This window comes from Primulina huaijiensis, unplaced genomic scaffold (genome assembly GCF_012295235.1).
Source record: "Primulina huaijiensis isolate GDHJ02 unplaced genomic scaffold, ASM1229523v2 scaffold37281, whole genome shotgun sequence".
Classification (NCBI taxonomy): Eukaryota; Viridiplantae; Streptophyta; class Magnoliopsida; order Lamiales; family Gesneriaceae; genus Primulina; species Primulina huaijiensis.
The window spans coordinates 656,640-676,266 of record NW_027358705.1 but is presented as its reverse complement, the minus strand read 5'-3'; the positions used below and the strand labels follow the sequence as shown (position 1 = coordinate 676,266).

Below are 19,627 nucleotides of genomic sequence, written 5' to 3'. Positions count from 1 at the left end.
TTTTTTTAAAAAAAATGGATTTGATCAATAATCTATACTATCTATAATATCTATACTATATTATTAAGAATCTCTATGATAGAGACAAAAATGGTGTCTTGGTTAGTTTTTTGCTTTTCTAATTTTGCTCTTATGTTTTGTTTTTATTTTTTTAATTACAACAATTCAAATAACACTTTAATTTTTCGATAATTTATCAAATTTAATTTTAATCTATCGATAATTATAAAAAAAAAATTTACACATCACGTGTGCAAAATAATAACTAGTAAAATATAAAACGCCAAACCAAAATAGAGGGGGACGTGAAAGTCTTCACTCAATTCCAAGCGTGACGGTGAAGAGCATACATGAAAAAGCAAAAGTCTTTCCTTCATCCCCTTCCTACACGTGTCCGTATTGGGTGATTGTGTCGTGCATGTGGCCGATTTTCAAATTAAAAAGAATATTCTTTAAAAATACCCTCACCCAATTCAATCAAAATCGCAATAATATAATACAATTTACAAAAGTTGTTGAACTTTCGTTTTAAACCATTATATCTTATACTACAATTGTTTTTTTTATTTTAAAAAAACCATAGTCTAAATGGAGATAAATTCATGGTGGTGACATTTTATATTATCGAATGATACATGCATTTCACCATAAAATTCTTTTCAATTCATTATTTTGTCTTTTGAGGCCAAAATAATAATTGTAAAGCATTGTCTTCGATAAAATGTTTGAATTAGTAAAATAAATGAATATTTAATAGTCATGAGATCGAGTCGAATGATCTTACCAATATTTTATCAGACGAGTATTTCATACAAGATATTTTATGTTGAATTGAAGACTAATGCATTAACCCAATAATTCACTTAATGGACCTTAAATTATAATTAATATGAGTTTAATCGTTATAAAAAATAATAACAATAATAAGGAAAAGATTATATAATAAGCAAGGAATCTTGACTTTAACAGCTACCAAATATCTTCTAAATTCAAGTCTTCCTCCAACAATGTCAATCTTTATAATAGAGGGAAACATAGTACATGTTTATATGTATAAATTTTGTTTATATGGAAACCAAAAGTATTTGTTAATTTAATATATGAAAAAATTTCCAATTCAATTGTTCTATTTGAGGTTACTATTTAAACAATGATAATAAATCCTACTTACATAAATGAGATCTTGATTTCTATCAAAATCAATTATTATTTTTTTTTTTGTGTGAATTCTCATCGAAAAATACCAAACACGAGTATAAGAAATGACACGAGAATATTCATTCAAATATCATCTCATTTTCTCTCATAAACGATATCCTAAATTTGTTTTTGAAACGTTAAAACTATGTATATTGGTTAGTCTAAATTACTAATTTTGTCTGTGAATATATTGAGCAATTTCTTATTAAATATTTAGTTTGATTTGTATATTTCTCAGTATTTTTTTTAAAATGAAATTAGGGATGTTATATTCGAATTTCCATTATATTGTATGATATATATTATTAACTAAATTGAAATAATTTTAATATCTTGAAATATCAAATGCTTTCCTTTGTTTCTCATCTTCCCATGTTCACTTTTTCCCTCATGTATTGCATAACCGACGAGGGGAATATTGCTCTCCGCAAAACGTAATTCCCCATTTTCCGGAACCATTCTCTTTTAATCTACGTTTCTCCTCTCTTCCACCTCCGTTACCGCCCGAAGATTCTTTTCTGTATTGTTATTTATTGACAAGAATTTTTGAACAGAGCGAACGGATATATTTGACCGTTGCTGATAGACCCGGAAACCCCTCAAATTGTTGGTTTTTGGGGGGTGGTTGGCGGGCGGGGACCCAATTCGTGTGATTTCTTCGTTATTCGAGGATTGTCGAATTGGGTCTTTTTCTTTTTCTGATCAGAAAATCGATTTCCGGGGTGTGATGACGTACAATGTTGTAGCCGAGGAGGATCCGAGGCTTGCAGGGGATTACGCGAAATTAGAGGAGGGTGGTGGTGACGCGGTGACGATATGCGAGACGGAAACATCGTCATCTTGCGGTGGTGGTGGAAGCGGTGGAGGGTGGTGGTGGTCTTTGTGGTGGTGGGCCAAGCTGGTGCTGGTGGTGTTGTTTGTTAGCCTCTTGGGTGCGGTTTTCTTCAAATGGGTCGGACCCTTTTTCATGGATAAGGTTGACTTTCCTGGGAATTACACAAGAATGTCTTTTATCTAAACACTCACAACACTCACTCATATAAATTCTCCGTGTATACGTGCAATCATGCTTATTATTTTTCTCGTTCAGGCATGTCAAGATGTTAGATGCTTATTTTTGTGATTTTTTGTGTGTATTTATGTTGATTCTTAATCGAATGAGGCGGATCGCTGAACTTTATATGCAGCTGTAGCCGTGACAACGTCTTGTACCTACTCTTGAGATTCCCCAATTTAGTAGTTTCTTATTCTTATTTAATGATAATGGAGTTGTTGGTTTGTGGTATAATCTAGCTTGTCCCTGTAGTAGAATGACATCTATCCATCTACCCAGCATTTTTCAAAATCTTTTGTCCTCGATTTTACGGAGTGGAGATGGAGCTAGCATTTCGAGATTGGGGATGAACTGACACCATTTTCTACATGATACCAAAGTGAATGAAAATGCAAGATGCGTCGTTAAATTTCAAAAAGAATTTAAGCATTAAACTTTTAGATGAGTGTCTTTGCTTATGACATTCTTGCTATAACAATATTGATACGCGCAGAAGAATTTTTTAACATATATTTTGTATGATCCTGGATGTTGAATTATGTTCTCATCACATTGATGCCTGATGGTGCCTTCAAATTTTTTGCATGTATTGAATTGACTTACTTGGTTATTGTGGCTCATTGAAGAACTTTTTCAACTATTGAAGTCTTTCTGTAGTGGAACCTTTTTCCCTTGACATTTCAGTTTTGAACACCGCCAAAAACTTTTAGGTTTTATATGCTGATTGTGTTATTGTTTAGCTGAAAACGAAATGGTGATGAGAGGGAATTATTGATCTTATGAAATTTGGATGTTGGGATGTTTTGGACTTACAATTGATATCATATCCAAATTTATTGTTCCATTCCTACTAGTCACAAGTTAGCGCTGTTTAAAGTGGATTGGTTTATCACTATCGCTACTTGCTGCTATAGCTTTTAGTGAAGTGATAGGAGTTTGATTTAACAGTGTTTGGACTGTATTGACCTGCAATTCTTGCATTTCTTGGTTTTCTTCTTTTTTAATTTAATCCTTGCCTTAATCCAGCTTGTGATTGCCACTTTGCTCTTTGAGACAAGTTTTGAACACGCCCTTTTTGCTCGTTTAAATTAGCTTCCAATGAGAAAAATACAAATTCCAGTATTTTGCCTCTGGGTGGGGGTTGAGTGGGCACATAGTGTTTTTTTACGCATTTTGCTCGACCAGTATGGGTCCTTTGTAACAAACGATTTGCACTGATATAAATTCCAGTATTATTCCTAAAAAAAATCCAAAATTTCAAAATCTCAAAAGCTTCTTTCAGGAGGTGGTGATTGGCGGCAACTAAGCCCACTAGTGACCCTTGCTCTCTTGCATTTAGAAAGCATTTTCACAGATTCTTTATGAGGTTACATTGTCTTCCTTTGTTCAGCATCTTGCATCATGATAAACGTTGCTTAGCATGTGCAATTTCAGTTCGTAACATATAATCATTTTATTCTCTCATTGCGTCTCTTGACCATTTTCATTCTAGAATCTAGCATTGCATAATTGTTTGATGTGCTTTTTTTAGGAAATCATACCCATCATAAATTGGGAGAGGGAAACATTCAGTACCAGAACACTAGCACTTCTTGTATTTGGTTCTCTGGCAATATTTCCATCTATTCTTTTACCTTCTACCCCATCCATGTGGGTGGCCGGAATCACTTTTGGTTATGGTTACGGATTTTTGCTTATCATGGGAGCAGTGATCATTGGAGTCTCTCTGCCGTATTTCCTTGGGTCACTTTTCTATCGTAAAATCCAAGTATGTATGTTTGCATATCCTTTCTGTTTCGTGAAATTTTACCCAACATTGTTCGTAAGTTTCTTTACTACAGGTCTGGCTAGAAAGACATCCCAAAAAAGCTTCTATCATAAGATTAGCAGGTGAAGGAAATTGGTTTAGTCAGTTCCGAGCCGTTGCGCTGGTTAGGATTTCTCCTTTTCCATATGTCGTGTACAACTACTGTGCTGTTGCTACAGATGTCAAGTACTGTCCTTACTTGTTGGGGACATTGACAGGAATGGTGCCAGAAGTATTTGTCGCACTTTACACGTAAGAACTCTCTCTCTCTCTCTCTCTCTCTCTCTCTCTAATTTCTTGCTAGAAGAAATTTGATAATTCCTGTAGTTGACTCACAAACCTGTTTTTAAATGTATATGCATCACTTTCGGTATGGTGTTCACCTGTAGTAACTTCCGGCTAGAGAATTTCAATCTTAAGTATATTGTTTTATGGTAACAAAGCATTCCTCTTTGTTCATTTAATGAATGCGTCGAATCTTTTTATGTGAACTTGCATTTAGAAAGTTAAAATTCACATCTAGATCGTTTTAGCACATATCCAACATGCAGGAGATGCATTGACGTACTTTTGGACTGATGAACATACTGCATGACTATCTCCCTAGGAATTGTTGAGATTTCTTGCCAAAGGTAGTGAAACTGCTTGTTATGAAGTTGTATATGTGGCACATCAATTTCCCACCGCTTAATTTATTTGTATATTTTGTGGGTGTGTTATGTATATATCGGACAGAGCTTATTCTTATGTTGATTTTGTCTTCTGTTCTACTTTTCTTTGTTCTTAGCATCTTCTTGTTTGATGGAATACATCAAAGAAATTAAATGTATTTTGAAGCATGATTTATGAGGTTGGTCTGTGTTATCTCGCTGACCTGCTATATATCAGCTTCAGCTTGCCAGATTTCTTTTTCAGCAGAGTCAGATTGGATAAAAGAACCTTAAGGAAACATTTTATTAATCTTGGGTTTCTAATTGGTTATCTTTTAATAAAAAATTATAAAAAGCAATTTTAATATGTTCAGATAATATTTAGTAAAAATGAATTTGTTTCGAGGAGATGTAGAAAGTAGAAACAGAAGTCAGAAACTACATTTTCTGGCTTCTGGAAAAGTCCTTTCTCGAGTATTTTTAAAACACCTTTTCCATTCCATCACTAGTTTGTTTAGGAACCGTGCTTTTATTTTTTTTTAAATGAAATCTTATCGATTTATTGGATTGCAAACACCCTTCCCCTCAAAAACGGAGATAAATTACCTAGACGTGCTAAACTAATACAATCCTTGTCCATCCATCTTCAGATCATGGTCTCTTTCGTGCTCGTATAGCTTCTTTTATGTGATTATACACACTTGTTATGAGTCTCAAACTTATGCCTCTATTTTTTCTGGTATTTCGAACTTCCTGTACACTAATGGGGTGTTTGTTTTGTTCAACTTGCAGTGGCATACTTATAAAAACTTTAGCTGATGCTTCACACAATCACCGCACACTGTCGGCTCCTCAAATAATCTTCAATGTCTTTGGCTTTTGCACGACTGTGGCTGCAACAGTTATAGTCACCATATATGCTAAAAGGCGACTCCGGGAACTGCAGAAGGAAGAGGAGCTACAGCTGCAGTGATCTTTCGAAATTTCCGGCTACGCGGATCAAGCTCTCGATGGGAACCGGTCCCCAAGAAGATGAGCTTGCGTGTGTATATTTTAAAATATGAAGAATGTGGATCTTGAAACGGGTTTTACTAAACTTCTGACGAAAAATCCCGTGTAATGAATTTTTAATGTTCTTACCTATGTTTTCTCATCTTTCATGATGAATATGATGTCACGTTCCAAAATCTGGGTGGATATTTTTTCTTTTAAAAAAAGAAAACAATTTGATTGGGAGTTTTATTTGTCATTTTTAAAAATCTTTTGGCACTGTGTTCATTATCACAACTTTGGTTGGATAGTTGGCGCAGTAAGTTTTGAGTACGTTTTGAAGATGGCGTGTTATACACAAAATAAGAGGTCATAATCTCCTAAAATAATGATAATAAGCAGATGTTGGATTGGGACTGAAACAGGAAAATCTTGCTAGTTTCTTGGCAGCAGACATCACATTTATGTTGGACGTATACGATACCCCTGCTCTCAAAAGTGCGAAGAGAAAGGTCGTTCGACAGATCGTATACTATGTGAACTCGTTTTTTATAATATTCCTCAGTATCAGCGATTTCTGCTATGCTTACGAACTCTTCGCTCCAGTGTGTTGATCCAACTAACAGTTCATTGGAGATGATATGGATATTCTTTTCTGTGGCGAATACGAGGAGGTCGTGAAGTGTTTCTCAGACTGTACAGGTTTCCCACAGGATTTGATGGGTAGGATATTATCATCCCGTAAACTTTGACGCTGCGTTTCTTTGCTTGGTTGAGTGCTCTCGATCAAGAGCAGTAATGCTTAATTGAAGCCGTCTAGCCTTCGGCATGGAACTGGTATAATTTCCACACCAGTTCGCCATGTTACATCACCGTCAAAGCTGCATTATGCCAAAAAAAAAAAAAAATAGTGTTTTGACTAAATAAATTAGCATCACTAAGTTTTGCTCAACTCCAGCAAAGGTGACAGGACTTACTCAGGTGATTTTCGAGATCAGCGAGAGCAAAGATGAGTATCTCAATTGCAGGAGGCACACCGGTTGTTAGTATTATTTGTTACGGGTTAAAAAGGAGCGGTTTGTCTACGACTGGAGACATGAAGCCTGCCACTGCCTGCATATTAAAGCATTAGCGCGGCACTGTGGCAGCCTATGGGAAAAGTTCTTCAAATTTAACTTGATCAAAACATACCAATTTAAATCCAAATATTAGAAACCAATTGTTAGAGCATAAACATGAGAGGAGATCTCTGTCAAAAGCTGCAGAATATAACTAAACTGCAGGATGATTACGTACCACTTTCAAATCCCACAGCCCATCAAATGGCTGGCTGATATGTAGCGATCCTAGTGTTATGCTCAAGTCCCGACCAAGAATCAGTGCCTTCTCATAATCCACAAGCCACTATTGAACCAAATCCGACAATAACTGAATTAACAAATAAAATCAATCAGTATATAATTTCTATGTTAATTAAATAATTAAAACATAAATGATATTATCTTTTCCGAGACATTATTCTATTTTTTTACAAATAGATCCCTTATATTTTATGACAAATATCGACATTTAAACCGATAAAAATATATTTTACGTACCACAACTTCGGATTTCTAGATATATAAATTAAAATATTCAGAAACCTATTTCTTATATTATAAAAACATTTCATATTTAAAATACTTGGGAAAAAACAAGTGGTGTAAGTCCATAGAGTTGACTGTATGGAAATTATATTAAAAATAGGGTCTCAGACCAAAGACAATCCTATGCTTGCATTTTAAAATCTGATGATGGGACCTGACGAACGAATTAAACCGTTGAGGGTACTTTCGTAACATCACACTAAGCCGGAATTCCAGTGTCCGAATGAATGTGTACCCGAATACCCGGATTCTGACCCATTTCCCTAACCTCATTTTCAAATTTTCAAAATTCCCCCATTAAATACTCAATTAAACCATCTCATTCAAAACCCGGATTTGAACATGCAGATATCCATTTTTTTATTCACTTTAAAATACACCGAAATCATAATAATTTGAAATTTATAGGCCAAATCTAATTAATAAAATAAATTATTCGATACAAAATGTATTTTACCACTAAAACTTGTTGTAATTTTTTTTAATCTATATTGAATCTATTTTTTTTAATTTAAGTTTCATAGTTACTGATTAGGATGTTCATATAACCCGGTTATTGGGTGCGAATCCTCCCATATCCGTTATGTTTCAAATTTCCGGATCCTGATGCCCCCGTCTCTTCTGACAAAACCAAATACATACAATTTCCTGTCTCTACTCACTCTCTCTCTCTCTCTCGAATTTCAAGAAATCTTCGCTTCAACACTTCAGCTTTTTCCCCATCATATCGCTCTCCCCCAAAACACTTTATAGATTCTCCTGAGGCGCGAGGCCGGGGAGAAACGAACCAAAAATGGAAGAAGTAGCCAAGGTTACTGTGTACGAGCAGGATGAGGAGATGGAATGCACGTTCACGGTGTATGAGATTGACCTTGATTATGAGTTCGACGCCGCTCGCTTCTTCGACTTCACCCGGCTCGAGTCACCGCTGGAGGCGCGCCTAGCGGAAGTCTGGTTCCACTCAGCCGGAAGCTACCCACCTTCCCGTAATAATATTTATTACTCTCCTATTTCTCATTTACGGTTAACTATCACCGAATCTGAAAGTTGGGGTTCTTTATCTCTTGCCCGGTGGTAGACGAATTGAAAACTCATTATTCGTTCTGGATATGGGATTTCTGCTATTTCTTGGCATTATTTTTGAATGTTTCGTGTCTTTTATGGTAATCCCATCTAAAGTACGCTTTTTGAAGCTTGAGGTACTAGCACCAGCAGCGGATTGTTTTACAGTCTTCAAGACTTCCATTGGGTACTGTGTAATTTACAGAAGTTGGTTGAAGGGAATGATTTATTTATTTTTTTGAAAGAAAACGAAATCATCATTTCAATGCTATATCAAGGTTAATCATGATATTCATATTATTTTCATTATTAGTAATGCCATAATATGTATTGAAATGAGTATTCTTTATCTTTCTCTTTGTTTTCATTTCATTGTACTTGACAATCTTTGTGTACATTTTTTCAGCTTTCGTGGCAAACTTGGTTCCAAGAGATGAAATGTTGATGGAAAATATATGTATCTCCCCCAAGTCTAAAGGTGTGGAGAACATGAACCTGGCCGAGTGTGTCTCAGATATTGAGGACGAAGAAGTAATTTCAGTCGTGGATACAAATTACAGAGGTACTCCTATTCAAATAGACATATGATCCTTTTGTCCTCATCATAGTTGGAGGACTCAATGTTATCTGTTGGCTGCTAGGTTTTCAATAAACATAGATAAAACAATGCTATAGGTTAAATCAATAACGTGTCTATCTCGTTTCATGTCGAGTTTATTGAATGTTGCTGGTAGAAAAGGATTTATTGGAATATGTTCAAACTCGTTAAATGGTTCGTATAAATTCTAACAATGATATCATTTTGCTGTTTTGAACAAAGCTCTTCTAGGCATGGTGGTGAGGCTTGTTCTTTTTTAGTGTTCCCTTATAGGAACTGCTACGATAGTATTCTATTTACTTATTTTCAGCATGACAATCGATTTAATTTGATTTGGTGTCAATAAAGTGGTCTGCATAGAGTGGTCACAGGCAATTTTAGTTTTTTCCGCGTTTCTTCTGTATTCAACGCTTGAGTGTCCTTTTTGTCCATCTTCCAAAAAAACATGGACAAAAATAACTGGTTCTACTCTGCTTCAATCAATTATAGTGTTGTTGGTTTGAATTTCAAATAACTAGAACACATGATACATCTTTTGATATAAGAAAAGACATGATATCACCCATTGGTTAATTCTATCTTTTATATTCTTTTCATAGATTTTGATGGAAAGGCCTATGGAACTTTCAACTCTCTACAAATTGGCAGCAGGACAAAGCGTCAGAATCCGTCTAAAAACCTACCCTCAGGTCTTCTTTTTTCTGTGATGATTTTGTGTAGTAAAATTGTTCACTTATGTTCTTTTTTAACCATTTTCTAATCCTTTATGTCCTTGGTTTGACTTAATTTAACCCAAATCTAAAATTCAATGAGGCTTTCTTGTCAAAGATCTTAGATATACCACCTTTGTTGCGTAACAGTGAGAGTTTGTGTGTGGGTGTTTTTCTATTTTCGGGTGTTTGTGTGTGTGTTTTTCTTTTTTCAGGCTTTCTGTATTTTTATTTGTATATCTATTTGTACTTTCACTGCTTTACCTAGGTTAACAATCATGTGTCAGGCTATACTAAATCAAAACCTTACACAAAATTGTTAACGAAGAAGCCTTCTTTTCCAAGAACTTCAACTCTTCTGAAGCCAACAGCAAGCCAATTGGCCAAGCAAAATCATCCACCCCAGGCTGGTTATGCTAGGTTATAATTCTCTTCTGATTCCATTGTATTATTTTGTGTAGCATTTACGTTTTAGTTAGGATTGTTACAAAAATTTTGTTATGATTTTTCTCTTCATTTTGTCACTTGTTGTGTCATGTCAAAGAAGAGATTTGAAAACTCAAAACTAACCTTGTTATGCCGGGATTCTTCGAAAAAGTCGAATCTTCATTTTGCGAAGCACTAGATTTGATTAGTGATAGAAAATTTGTTTGTTATGGGGATGCATCATATGGGGCTTCTCATGTATCAAGATTGGTATATGACGTTTATTCCTGAAGTGCCAGGTCAAATACATCCGTAGAGAAAATGGATAAAAGATCTGTTTGCACTTTTGGGATTGAGAATCATGCTGCGAAAAGGCAAAAGCTTGAGGGTGGTCTTCTCCGCAAGGTACATATTCATCTCTTCCCTCTTAAACATCATGGATTTCTTGTTCTCTTGTTTGAATGTTCTTTTTCTCGCTCTCTATAGCTGTTGTTTTCAAACTAGATACCTCATGATTAAAAGTACCGATGATTATCATGTAAAATGACCTAAAATGTTTCTTTTTAGGACTAAATCTCGGTTGATAACTGGTAGACACGAGGTTGCTATCACAAATCTTCTTTCCATCAAGGCGATGCTAGGGAAACTACTTTTAGTCAATCTGTTGTTTGTAGTTGGATGAAATTTTCAGTGACTAATCAAAGAGTTTCTTTCCTTTTATGTTTCTTAATAGCTTAAACACTTTACTTAATAGGTCGTGGATGCAGAGCAGCTGCAGCAAATTAGTTTTGTCCATAAGGTGCCAAAGCAGGTATGCTGTGTACATTGTCTCACCTCTCTCATTTTTTTTACAATGCAATGATGCAAGAATCAACCGGAACAGCTTCACAATTGAAAGACAACACTCAGTTAACTTAAGTTATTTTAAATGATTTGACAGGATGGAATCACAAACCATACCAAGACAAGAATCACTATTCCAAGAGAGCCGGATCTTGAAACTTCACACCGGTCTCTGAAGACAAGGTTGGTTTGGTCCACCGAGGAAGCATTTCTATTCTGACATTTCTCCCAAAAAAGGAGCTGTTGCAGGAGATTTCGTATATTACTCATAAGTGTTCTGAGCGTCCTGCTTGGTTGTCGATTTTCAGGCCAAAAACTAGTAAAGAATCTGAAAATGGAACTTCCACTGTTCGTAGGTTCAAAGCTCTTCCTCTAAATAGGAAAGTTAGTATTTAAATCATATTAATGCAGCACATATACTTTCAAACTACATAACTATTTAAAATTTTCAAGTCCTTGATTTTTAGATTCTCGAGGCACCTTCATTACTTCCAAAAAGAAGCATTCCTGTCATGCCAAACTTTCAAGTGAGTGCTCGCAAAAAGTTATGTCTTTCTGGCATTTTCTTGTGAGAAATTATTTATTTGATTTGTGTGCTCATTTCCTTGCAAATTTGGCCTAAGGAATTTCACTTGAAGACATCAGAGAGGGCGATGCTACACAAGTCAGTAGCTCCAAAACTTTCAGTCCCAGGCCATCAGTCTTATAAGGTTATTAATTGTATACTCAATCAAAACATTGACATGTTTTATTAAGTTTGTTAATATGTCGATGTTTATAGACGTATCTCTGTTGGGGCATAAGTGGGCTCTTGCCCACTAGAAATTTCCAAATCTAACTTAGTTTATCTATATATTTAAATTAAACATATATAGTAATTTATAAGGCTTCAAAGCCTACTAGAAATTTGACATAAAGCAACTATAAAATATATTACGAAATAAGAATATACGATTATGTTTGATTTCTTTTAACTGCGGCTAAAATTAAATTTTCAAAGCAATTGCACCATCATCATCATCGATAGTTTTTGGTAAAACGGCAAGCGCTCGTTTCTATAAAATTTCAATCGTAAAGTCATGATACTAGATTTCAATTTCAGGAGGATCAACTTTGCACTTACATATTCCAATTTCACTGTACGATTATTTTTTAATCATATAACTTAATTGGGATTTCATGCCAAGACTTGATAAGATTCTATTTTCTACCGTGTAGTTTTAAATTTTTTAACTTTTGTCTCTTAATTGACGATAATGTGTTACAAATTGCTTTAATATATATGCAATAAATTTTGCCAACCATATAAAAAATTTCTAGTTACGTCTATGTCTATGTTACTCTCCCAACTTCATGGACCCACCATGGGCTGTGATCAAATCTTTATTTTCTTCCTTGTTGAGTGTCCTAAGTATTAACTTGCTTAAAGCTGATGTAGGGATTTTATCCTGGTTAAGATTGTGTGCCTGTGAAATTAATTTAATACTTTTTGTCGCAGGCATCACACAAATATTCCACTGACATTACCACAGATCAAGGAAACCGGGAGCCTGAAAGGTAGTACTTGTTGATCCTTCCATCGAGTTCCTCAGGCCATAGTTTTCCATTTCTACTGCTCAGCCATCAACAGCTGCATGCCTTGTTAGTTATTCAAAGTTTAATGCTTCAAACCTGAGATGTCCACAGCAATGCCTGTCTTTTCTATGATATAGTCTCATTGCTGCCTGCGTTACTGCTGTGTAGTTTATTCCTTGATTTTGTGAACATGTTCTTATTGTACAGTTGAATTTCTTGTTGTTTAAACTGTTTGTGCTTGCAGACCCATCCATGTAAATGCTTCAAGGCCAGAGGTTTGTGAGTCATCTTGTGGCTTCAAAGCTCTTCCCCTAAATAAGAAGGTACTCTCTCTGAATCAAGTATCATACTTTAGGTAAACATCTTAAATGTGATTCTTTATACTTGTAGATATTGACGAGCAAGGGCACTTTTGGAGTTTTCCGAAATAGTAAGAAAGATACAACTGTGCCGTTGGTAATTGCCATGAAAATTCAGTTCTATAATCTAAGGATTCCTATTATGTTGAAGTGCCACCACTAAATATAGTCTTGTCAATGTCACAGGAATTTAATTTCCAAACGGAGAAGAGATTTAATCATAATCCTCCAATTGAACTTTTCAACAAGGTAAATTGATATACTGCTGTCTACTTGCTGGATCATGTTAACTTCGCTCTTCCAAACTACTCCTGTGCGAACGTTTCCAAGAAATTAACATACTAATGCTCTGAATTTCTGGACTGTCTCGTGCAATTACTGTAATTTTATTTAGTCACCGATCTTGTAAATCATTGAAGGAAACTGCACATTATTTGATTAATCTTTTTCTCTTTCTGAACTAGCTCTCATTAGTGACTGAAACACAACAAACTGCTAATCATGAGTCTAAACTGCCACGTTCCATCAACACATCAGCCAAGGTTCCCTGAGGTTTCCTTTGTCATGTTAAGAAATCAAAATCATGTCATATTGTTGAGTTTGACTAAATATACTATAATATTTTACAAGGGTTCAAAAGAGAACAGATGGGGTTGCTTCCAAAAAGGAAATGAGGTATTGAATGGCTCCCTCTCACATACTTTAAATATCATTGAACAAAGTTAATCCATCGACAATAGGCTTTCCTTGAAGAATTTGTCTCGTGCTCTTACAAAATGCCGCGATGTTGTGTTCTTTAACAGATAAAACAACCATCAAAAGCGAGACTGCCTGTGCTTGTTGGAAAGCAGCATATTGGTGTTGAAGCTGAAAAAATTGAAGTCTATGCTGCGTCTTGCTTTAACTGGTAACTTGATCTATCCTTTATATTCTTAGACATAGTTCTTGTTCATTTATACTTATAAGATGGTACTTCAGGAGTAACAGTGTTCGCTGAAGGTTTGAAGGGGGAACATTATCGGCGATTTTGAAAAATTCCGGCGATCTGATTGAAGTTGGCAATGAGTCTATGTCCGAATACTGATACAACCATTATATCTGGTCAGAATCTGAAGCTCAGACGGATGGCAATCCCTGAACATACTCTGAATGTAGATTACCATACAGAGATGCTGATATTTTTCCCAAGTGATCGTTACCATTGGAATATACAGTTTCAAATGTGAACTTTCTCCTGATCCACAAATAAAATGTATAGGCGGAACACTCTTTTTACATATGAAAGTTTATGTTGCAGTTAGCCTCAAACACTAGTTTGACGGGAAAAGTGCAGTTATAAAACAAAGATCAAGAACGTCATGGTTAAGCTGTGCTGTGCATATTATAACACGATAGGAAGTTAAGTCTTGCCGAAAGGCATGCTGTCCGAAACTACACATGCCTTCGTAATTCTGCTTTTCCAAAGTCAAACTTGCTCTGTCTAAACATCACATCTATCTTTATAGAAAAAAATTGGTCAGGTCAAGATTATTACTAACTTTTATGGCTATGAGAACATTGAATTGGGTATTTGGATCAATGATGCTGGTCAAATGTGACTTTAAAAATAAATAAAAATATGCGCGAATGAATGTCATTTTTAAAATGTAAAGTTCGCTGGATCATTTACACAATTTTTGTGTATTTTTGAGTTAATAAAACAAAATCATAGCTTGCATTAGCTCTTCATCAAGTCAAATCTTAAAAACTTTTTGTAGAAACAAAGGAATTGAAGCTTCAAAGACAAAATTGTTAATTTTAAGTAAACGTCGACCAACTAGAACATGAACCATTTGATTAGCCATGACTTTTTGCATTGTTGAATAAAAGAACACAGTTTCCGTGTATTGGATCGATCCATGGAGAAGGTACACAATTAGCACAACACTGGATTTGCATGCCACCAAATATGCATGTTAAGTTAAATAATTTCTTATCTAATATCTAGCCGTACATGCACGTTGCATACATGTAAATTCTTATTTGTAGGTGATATTTTCTAAATTTAAGTAATGTAATTAACAATTTTGAGTAGTTTATAATTAGTTTTGATCGATATGATTTTTTTATAAGATTTACCATAATTAATTAGAATAATTACTATTATTATTATTATTATTTAATTAGGGGTGATTCTTGGTGAGATTTGTAATAATTAAAAAGATTGATCCCGATAATTAGTTAAAACAATTTGTTTTGTTTTAAAATTAGAGTCTTTTGTAATCATATTGTGAATGGGGAATGATTGGGCCGGGGAGTCTTTTGGTCTGATGATCTACTAAGATAATTATTAATGATCATTTCTATATGGCTAGAAAGCATATCCTACGGATATACTATGAGATGGTCTGATCTATAACAGGTCGACTCGGTATATACTTGCAGTAAAAAAATAATATTTGTATGTATCGAATCAGATTAGATATTCGTTTTATAAAATTGACTGTGATCTAATAAGATTTTGTGTTTATTTTATATATTGAAAATCAAAACAAAATCCAATTCTATTTCAAATTTTTGATACTTCTATCACATATTTATTTTAATTTCCGTAAATTTTTTCTAGAACATGGTCTTTTAAATTTACAAATCCCAACGAAAATTTTGAGTTTTGCAAATATCAAAATCTCCATAGAATTTATAAAAATTTACTCGGGCATTGGCGGCCTCAATATGATCACTACATCCTAATGAATCATGCAAAATTCTAATCAAAGTGTCAAGCAAGATATTTTAAAAGTGAGTAATTTTTATAAATAACATAAATATACACTACCAAGATTATAAAAAATAGGTAGGTAACTAAATATAATATGAATTATAAAGCCTGTAAGAATATGCTTATAACTTAGTAGGTTAAACCGAATTCCCCCTCTCTTTTTTGTAAATAAAAAAATGCCATTCAAATTTATCTAGTTGGCTTAATATTCAGCATGAACNAAAAAAAAAAAAAAAAAAAAAAAAAAAAAAAAAAAAAAAGAGATTTTTGTTTGATTCGAAATCGACAGTTTTAATGCGTGAAAAGCAAAAAGTGCCCATATGGAACCTAATATAGAATTATTGTTAGTGTGTGCCGCCATTTGCATTGTTAGGAGGAAATTTCTTGGAGCAGGAAACAATGAAGCAGCAGCTGTCAGCCGGCACCTGATGTTTAATTCTTAACCACAGAAATTCACTACGTACGTACATTATAAATGCTCTAATTCATCAACGCCACCAATCAGAAAAACTAACTGAATACAACTCAATTCAGGCTAGCTAGCCAAGGCCTTTGATCAAGAAACAGTTTCTTAATGGCATCTAAAGCTTTCTTGATCGCGGTAATCGTGGCATCCGTGGTTGCTCCGACTTTGGCTACTGATTATATGGTTGGAGACAACGATGGTTGGAAACTAGGAGTCAATTACGCCGATTGGGCCAAGGGCAAAGATTTTTACGTTGGCGACACTCTCAGTACGTGAATTTAAGTTCAAAGTTTTTATTTTTTCTTGGTTTGTTCGGAATATGGTTCAATAATTCCATTTCGTAAATGTTAAGGTATGTTGGGTACTTCAACGATATCATAGCATTAGTTTAGACAGCAGGCACGTAGTCTATTTTTTTAATCTAATTAAAATGAACACTCTTTTCAAATAAAACATGATATAATATAATTATATATATGAACAAATAATAATATTGTTGATTGCAGTGTTCATGTACAAGGAGGGAGTCCACAATGTACAGAAAGTGAATGGATCCGACTTCAAGCAGTGCAAGTCTACCAACTCATCAAACAAGGCTTTAACCAACGGACACGACGTTATTAACCTCGCCACCCCAGGGAAGAAATGGTACATTTGTGGAATTGGTGAACATTGCTCCAACGGAATGCAACTCTCCATCACCGTCCAGGAACCGGCTCCTGCACCTGCCCCCACGCCCAAGCCATGGTTTACTGCCCCGCCGCCCCCTTCGTCTTCGGCCATTGACATTTCTCCATTGAAATCTTTGGTGTTGATGGTTGCTTTCTTTGCTGCATATAAGATGATCATGGCCTAAACTTTGTTAGTTCAACTCCATTTAGAGTTTTTTTTGTCTGTTGTCATTAGACAAGAAATGTTGCCACATATAATAATAACATGCAATGTAACTGTTTGGTGTTGTGTTTGGAAGCAAAAGATATCAATTTTTTTATGAAATAAAAGACGATTGGTCTTGATGATACTTTTTATCCATAACCTTCGTACGTAGGGTTTCGCATGGAACACAATTTTAGCGGCAAACTTCTTTATTTTAGAATATTTTCATCATTTCTCAATATTTGTCAACTGTAATCCTTCTATCCTAAAGCATCATAGCTAGAAATCAACATGTCTCAAATCCCATTTGTTCTTCCTCTTCATCCAAATATCTTCAGCAATAGCAAATTAAATGATTCTTTACAGACTTACATTGTTCACGTTGATTTACCAGATCGCCAACTTATGTCGTTGGATAAATCCCGGGATTTGGAAAACTGGTATCGTTCATTCTAATGAACGAGATTCACTACAGCCTAATGAATCATGCAAAAAATCTAATCGATTTATCAAGCAACATAAGTGAATAATTTTTATAAATATATAATATAAATATGCACTACCAAGATTAAAATAGGTACGTAATTAAATATAATATGAATTATAAAAGCTGTAAGAATATACTTATAACTTATGTAGGTTAAATTACAACTCATGTTTCATAAATCATCACCTCATAATCACCAATACCTAAAAATAAAAGTGAAAACGCCAAAAAATTTGGTCTGGTTTTCTCTTTAAACCGAATCCTTTTTTTTTTTTTTGTAAAAAAAGAGAAGCCATTCAAATTTATCTAACTGGCTTAGTATTAGGAATTTAGATTGAATAATGAGAAAAGACCTGTGAATTTTGTTTAATTCGAAATGGACAGTTTTAATGCGTGAAAAGCTAGAAGTGCCCATGTGGAACCTATTATTAATGCCAGAGTGTGCTGTCATTTACATTGTTAAGAGGAAGTTTTTAGGATCGCAAAACAATGATGCAGCAGCTGTCAGCCGGCACCTGATGTTCAATTTCTTAAACCACAGAATTCACTGTGTACGTACATTATAAATTCTAAACTCATCAGCCCCAGCAATCAGAAAAAACTAACTGAATACAATTCAAGCTAATTAGCTAGCCAAGGACTTTGATCAAGAAACAGTTTCTTAATTAATGGCCTCTAAAGCTTTCTTGATCGTGGTCGTCGTCGCAACAGCGGTTGCTCCGACTTTGGCTACCAATTATGTGGTTGGAGACAACGATGGTTGGACACTAGGGGTCGATTACACTGCTTGGGCTAAGGGCAAAGAATTTTACGTCGGCGACACTATCAGTACGCGAATTTAAGTTCAAAGTTTTTCATTTTTCTTGGTTTGTTCATTGAAAAATTTGTGTCTATAATTAAGTTATGGTTCGATTATCTTTCCAATTCGTAAATGTTAAGGTAAATTGGGGGAGTTCAATGGTATCGAAGCATTGGTTTAGACAGCAGGCACATGATATATATACTATTATTCTTCTTATTAGTATTAGCATCATTGTTATTATTAATTTGAACAAATAATAATATTATTTTGATTGCAGTGTTCATGTACAAAGAAGGAGTCCACAATATACTGAAAGTGAATGGATCCGAGTTCAAGCATTGCATGTCTAGCAACTCATCAAACAAGGCTTTAACCAGCGGACACGACGTTATTACCCTCGCCACCCCAGGGAACAAGTGGTACATTTGTGGAATTGGTGACCATTGCTCCAAAGGGATGCAGCTCTCCATCACCGTTTCCGTCCAGGGGCCGACTCCCACACCCTCACCCACACCCACACCCACACCCACACCCACACCCACGCCTGCATGGAAACAGGGGCCCACTCCCGCCCCCACGCCCACGCCCACGCCATGGTTTACTATCCCGCCGCCCCCTTCGTCTTCTGCCAATGAAATCTATCCATTGAAATCTTTGGGCTTGATGGTTGCTGTCATTGCTGCATATAAGATCTTGATCACGCTTTAAATTCTTATAATTATTCAAGTTTGGTTACCTTGAACAAGGCCTCGGTTTTGATTCTCGAATTTAAGGCATATATGACAATGATCCAGCCGAGTCCTTACAGTCTGGTGAATTTGATTCATAATTGGTTTGACAAATATGATAATAAAAAATTATATCGTCTCATATATTTAGGTTTGTATTTTTTTTCACTTTTCACACGCATTAAGAAAGTATTTGAAAGGTAAATTTTAAAAAAATAATTCTTTTTTCTCCTTATTTAATGAATGTTTTAATTGAATAATAAATTGTTGGAAAGTAAATCAAAATAATATTATTTTTCCTAAATATGAGACACATTGAGTATTTGCATCGAAAATTGCTAAACTCCATTTATTATGTCTGTTCCGTGAGATTATCAAGATATTATTGTAATAAAAAAAATTACAATATGAGGTTCACAATTAGTTATTGTAATTTTATTACTTTAATAGTACCAATCGTTTCAAGTTTCTAAAGGAGATGCGCGAACTTTTTTACTAGTCATTTATAAATTTAAGTATCTTAGTATCAAAGGTAATATATATAGATATAATTTTAATATGTTACAACACATTTGACTTTTATCACACAC

The 19,627-nt window shown here is 34.8% G+C and overlaps 3 protein-coding genes and 1 pseudogene across 6 annotated transcripts; 3 read left to right on the top strand and 1 right to left on the bottom strand.

Annotated features, from left to right (window-relative positions):
* Positions 1-1,561: 1,561 nt before the first annotated feature.
* Positions 1,562-5,960, top strand: LOC140968549 (uncharacterized). The gene is made up of 4 exons (XM_073429558.1): positions 1,562-2,176; positions 3,786-4,022; positions 4,096-4,313; positions 5,504-5,960. Exons 1-4 carry the CDS (start codon positions 1,928-1,930, stop codon positions 5,682-5,684), a joined length of 885 nt encoding a protein of 294 aa, XP_073285659.1. The 5' UTR covers positions 1,562-1,927; the 3' UTR covers positions 5,685-5,960.
* A 92-nt stretch (positions 5,961-6,052) lies between these two features.
* On the bottom strand, positions 6,053-7,606 carry LOC140968590 (1-aminocyclopropane-1-carboxylate synthase 6-like; annotated as a pseudogene).
* Positions 7,607-7,862: 256 nt separating this feature from the next.
* Positions 7,863-14,286, top strand: LOC140968449 (protein TPX2-like). Of its 4 annotated transcripts, none has more exons than XM_073429393.1 (18): positions 7,863-8,333; positions 8,816-8,971; positions 9,607-9,696; positions 10,005-10,137; positions 10,443-10,548; positions 10,898-10,954; positions 11,084-11,169; positions 11,295-11,370; positions 11,454-11,513; positions 11,610-11,696; positions 12,485-12,543; positions 12,806-12,884; positions 12,952-13,017; positions 13,107-13,169; positions 13,385-13,462; positions 13,551-13,595; positions 13,724-13,827; positions 13,899-14,286. In XM_073429393.1, exons 1-18 carry the CDS (start codon positions 8,141-8,143, stop codon positions 13,915-13,917), a joined length of 1,557 nt encoding a protein of 518 aa, XP_073285494.1. In that variant the 5' UTR covers positions 7,863-8,140; the 3' UTR covers positions 13,918-14,286. The 4 variants fall into 4 exon arrangements, with proteins under 4 accessions (XP_073285494.1, XP_073285495.1, XP_073285493.1 ...); XM_073429394.1 differs by having other exon boundaries at positions 10,437-10,548; positions 14,027-14,286; XM_073429392.1 differs by having other exon boundaries at positions 10,437-10,548.
* Positions 14,287-16,252: 1,966 nt separating this feature from the next.
* LOC140968589 (stellacyanin-like) lies at positions 16,253-17,000 on the top strand. The gene is made up of 2 exons (XM_073429607.1): positions 16,253-16,412; positions 16,651-17,000. Exons 1-2 carry the CDS (start codon positions 16,253-16,255, stop codon positions 16,998-17,000), a joined length of 510 nt encoding a protein of 169 aa, XP_073285708.1.
* The last annotated feature ends 2,627 nt before the right edge of the window (positions 17,001-19,627 follow it).

Coding starts and splice junctions, on each gene's coding strand:
- LOC140968549 (XM_073429558.1), top strand. CDS start 1,928: ATGACGTACAATGTTGTAGCCGAGGAGGATCCGAGGCTTGCAGGGGAT. Junction 4,023..4,095: donor TTTTCTATCGTAAAATCCAA/GTATGTATGTTT, acceptor TCTTTACTACAG/GTCTGGCTAGAAAGACATCC. Junction 4,314..5,503: donor GTATTTGTCGCACTTTACAC/GTAAGAACTCTC, acceptor TTCAACTTGCAG/TGGCATACTTATAAAAACTT.
- LOC140968449 (XM_073429392.1), top strand. CDS start 8,141: ATGGAAGAAGTAGCCAAGGTTACTGTGTACGAGCAGGATGAGGAGATG. Junction 10,138..10,436: donor CCCCAGGCTGGTTATGCTAG/GTTATAATTCTC, acceptor TTATTCCTGAAG/TGCCAGGTCAAATACATCCG. Junction 13,018..13,106: donor AAGATACAACTGTGCCGTTG/GTAATTGCCATG, acceptor TCAATGTCACAG/GAATTTAATTTCCAAACGGA.
- LOC140968589 (XM_073429607.1), top strand. CDS start 16,253: ATGGCATCTAAAGCTTTCTTGATCGCGGTAATCGTGGCATCCGTGGTT. Junction 16,413..16,650: donor TTACGTTGGCGACACTCTCA/GTACGTGAATTT, acceptor TGTTGATTGCAG/TGTTCATGTACAAGGAGGGA.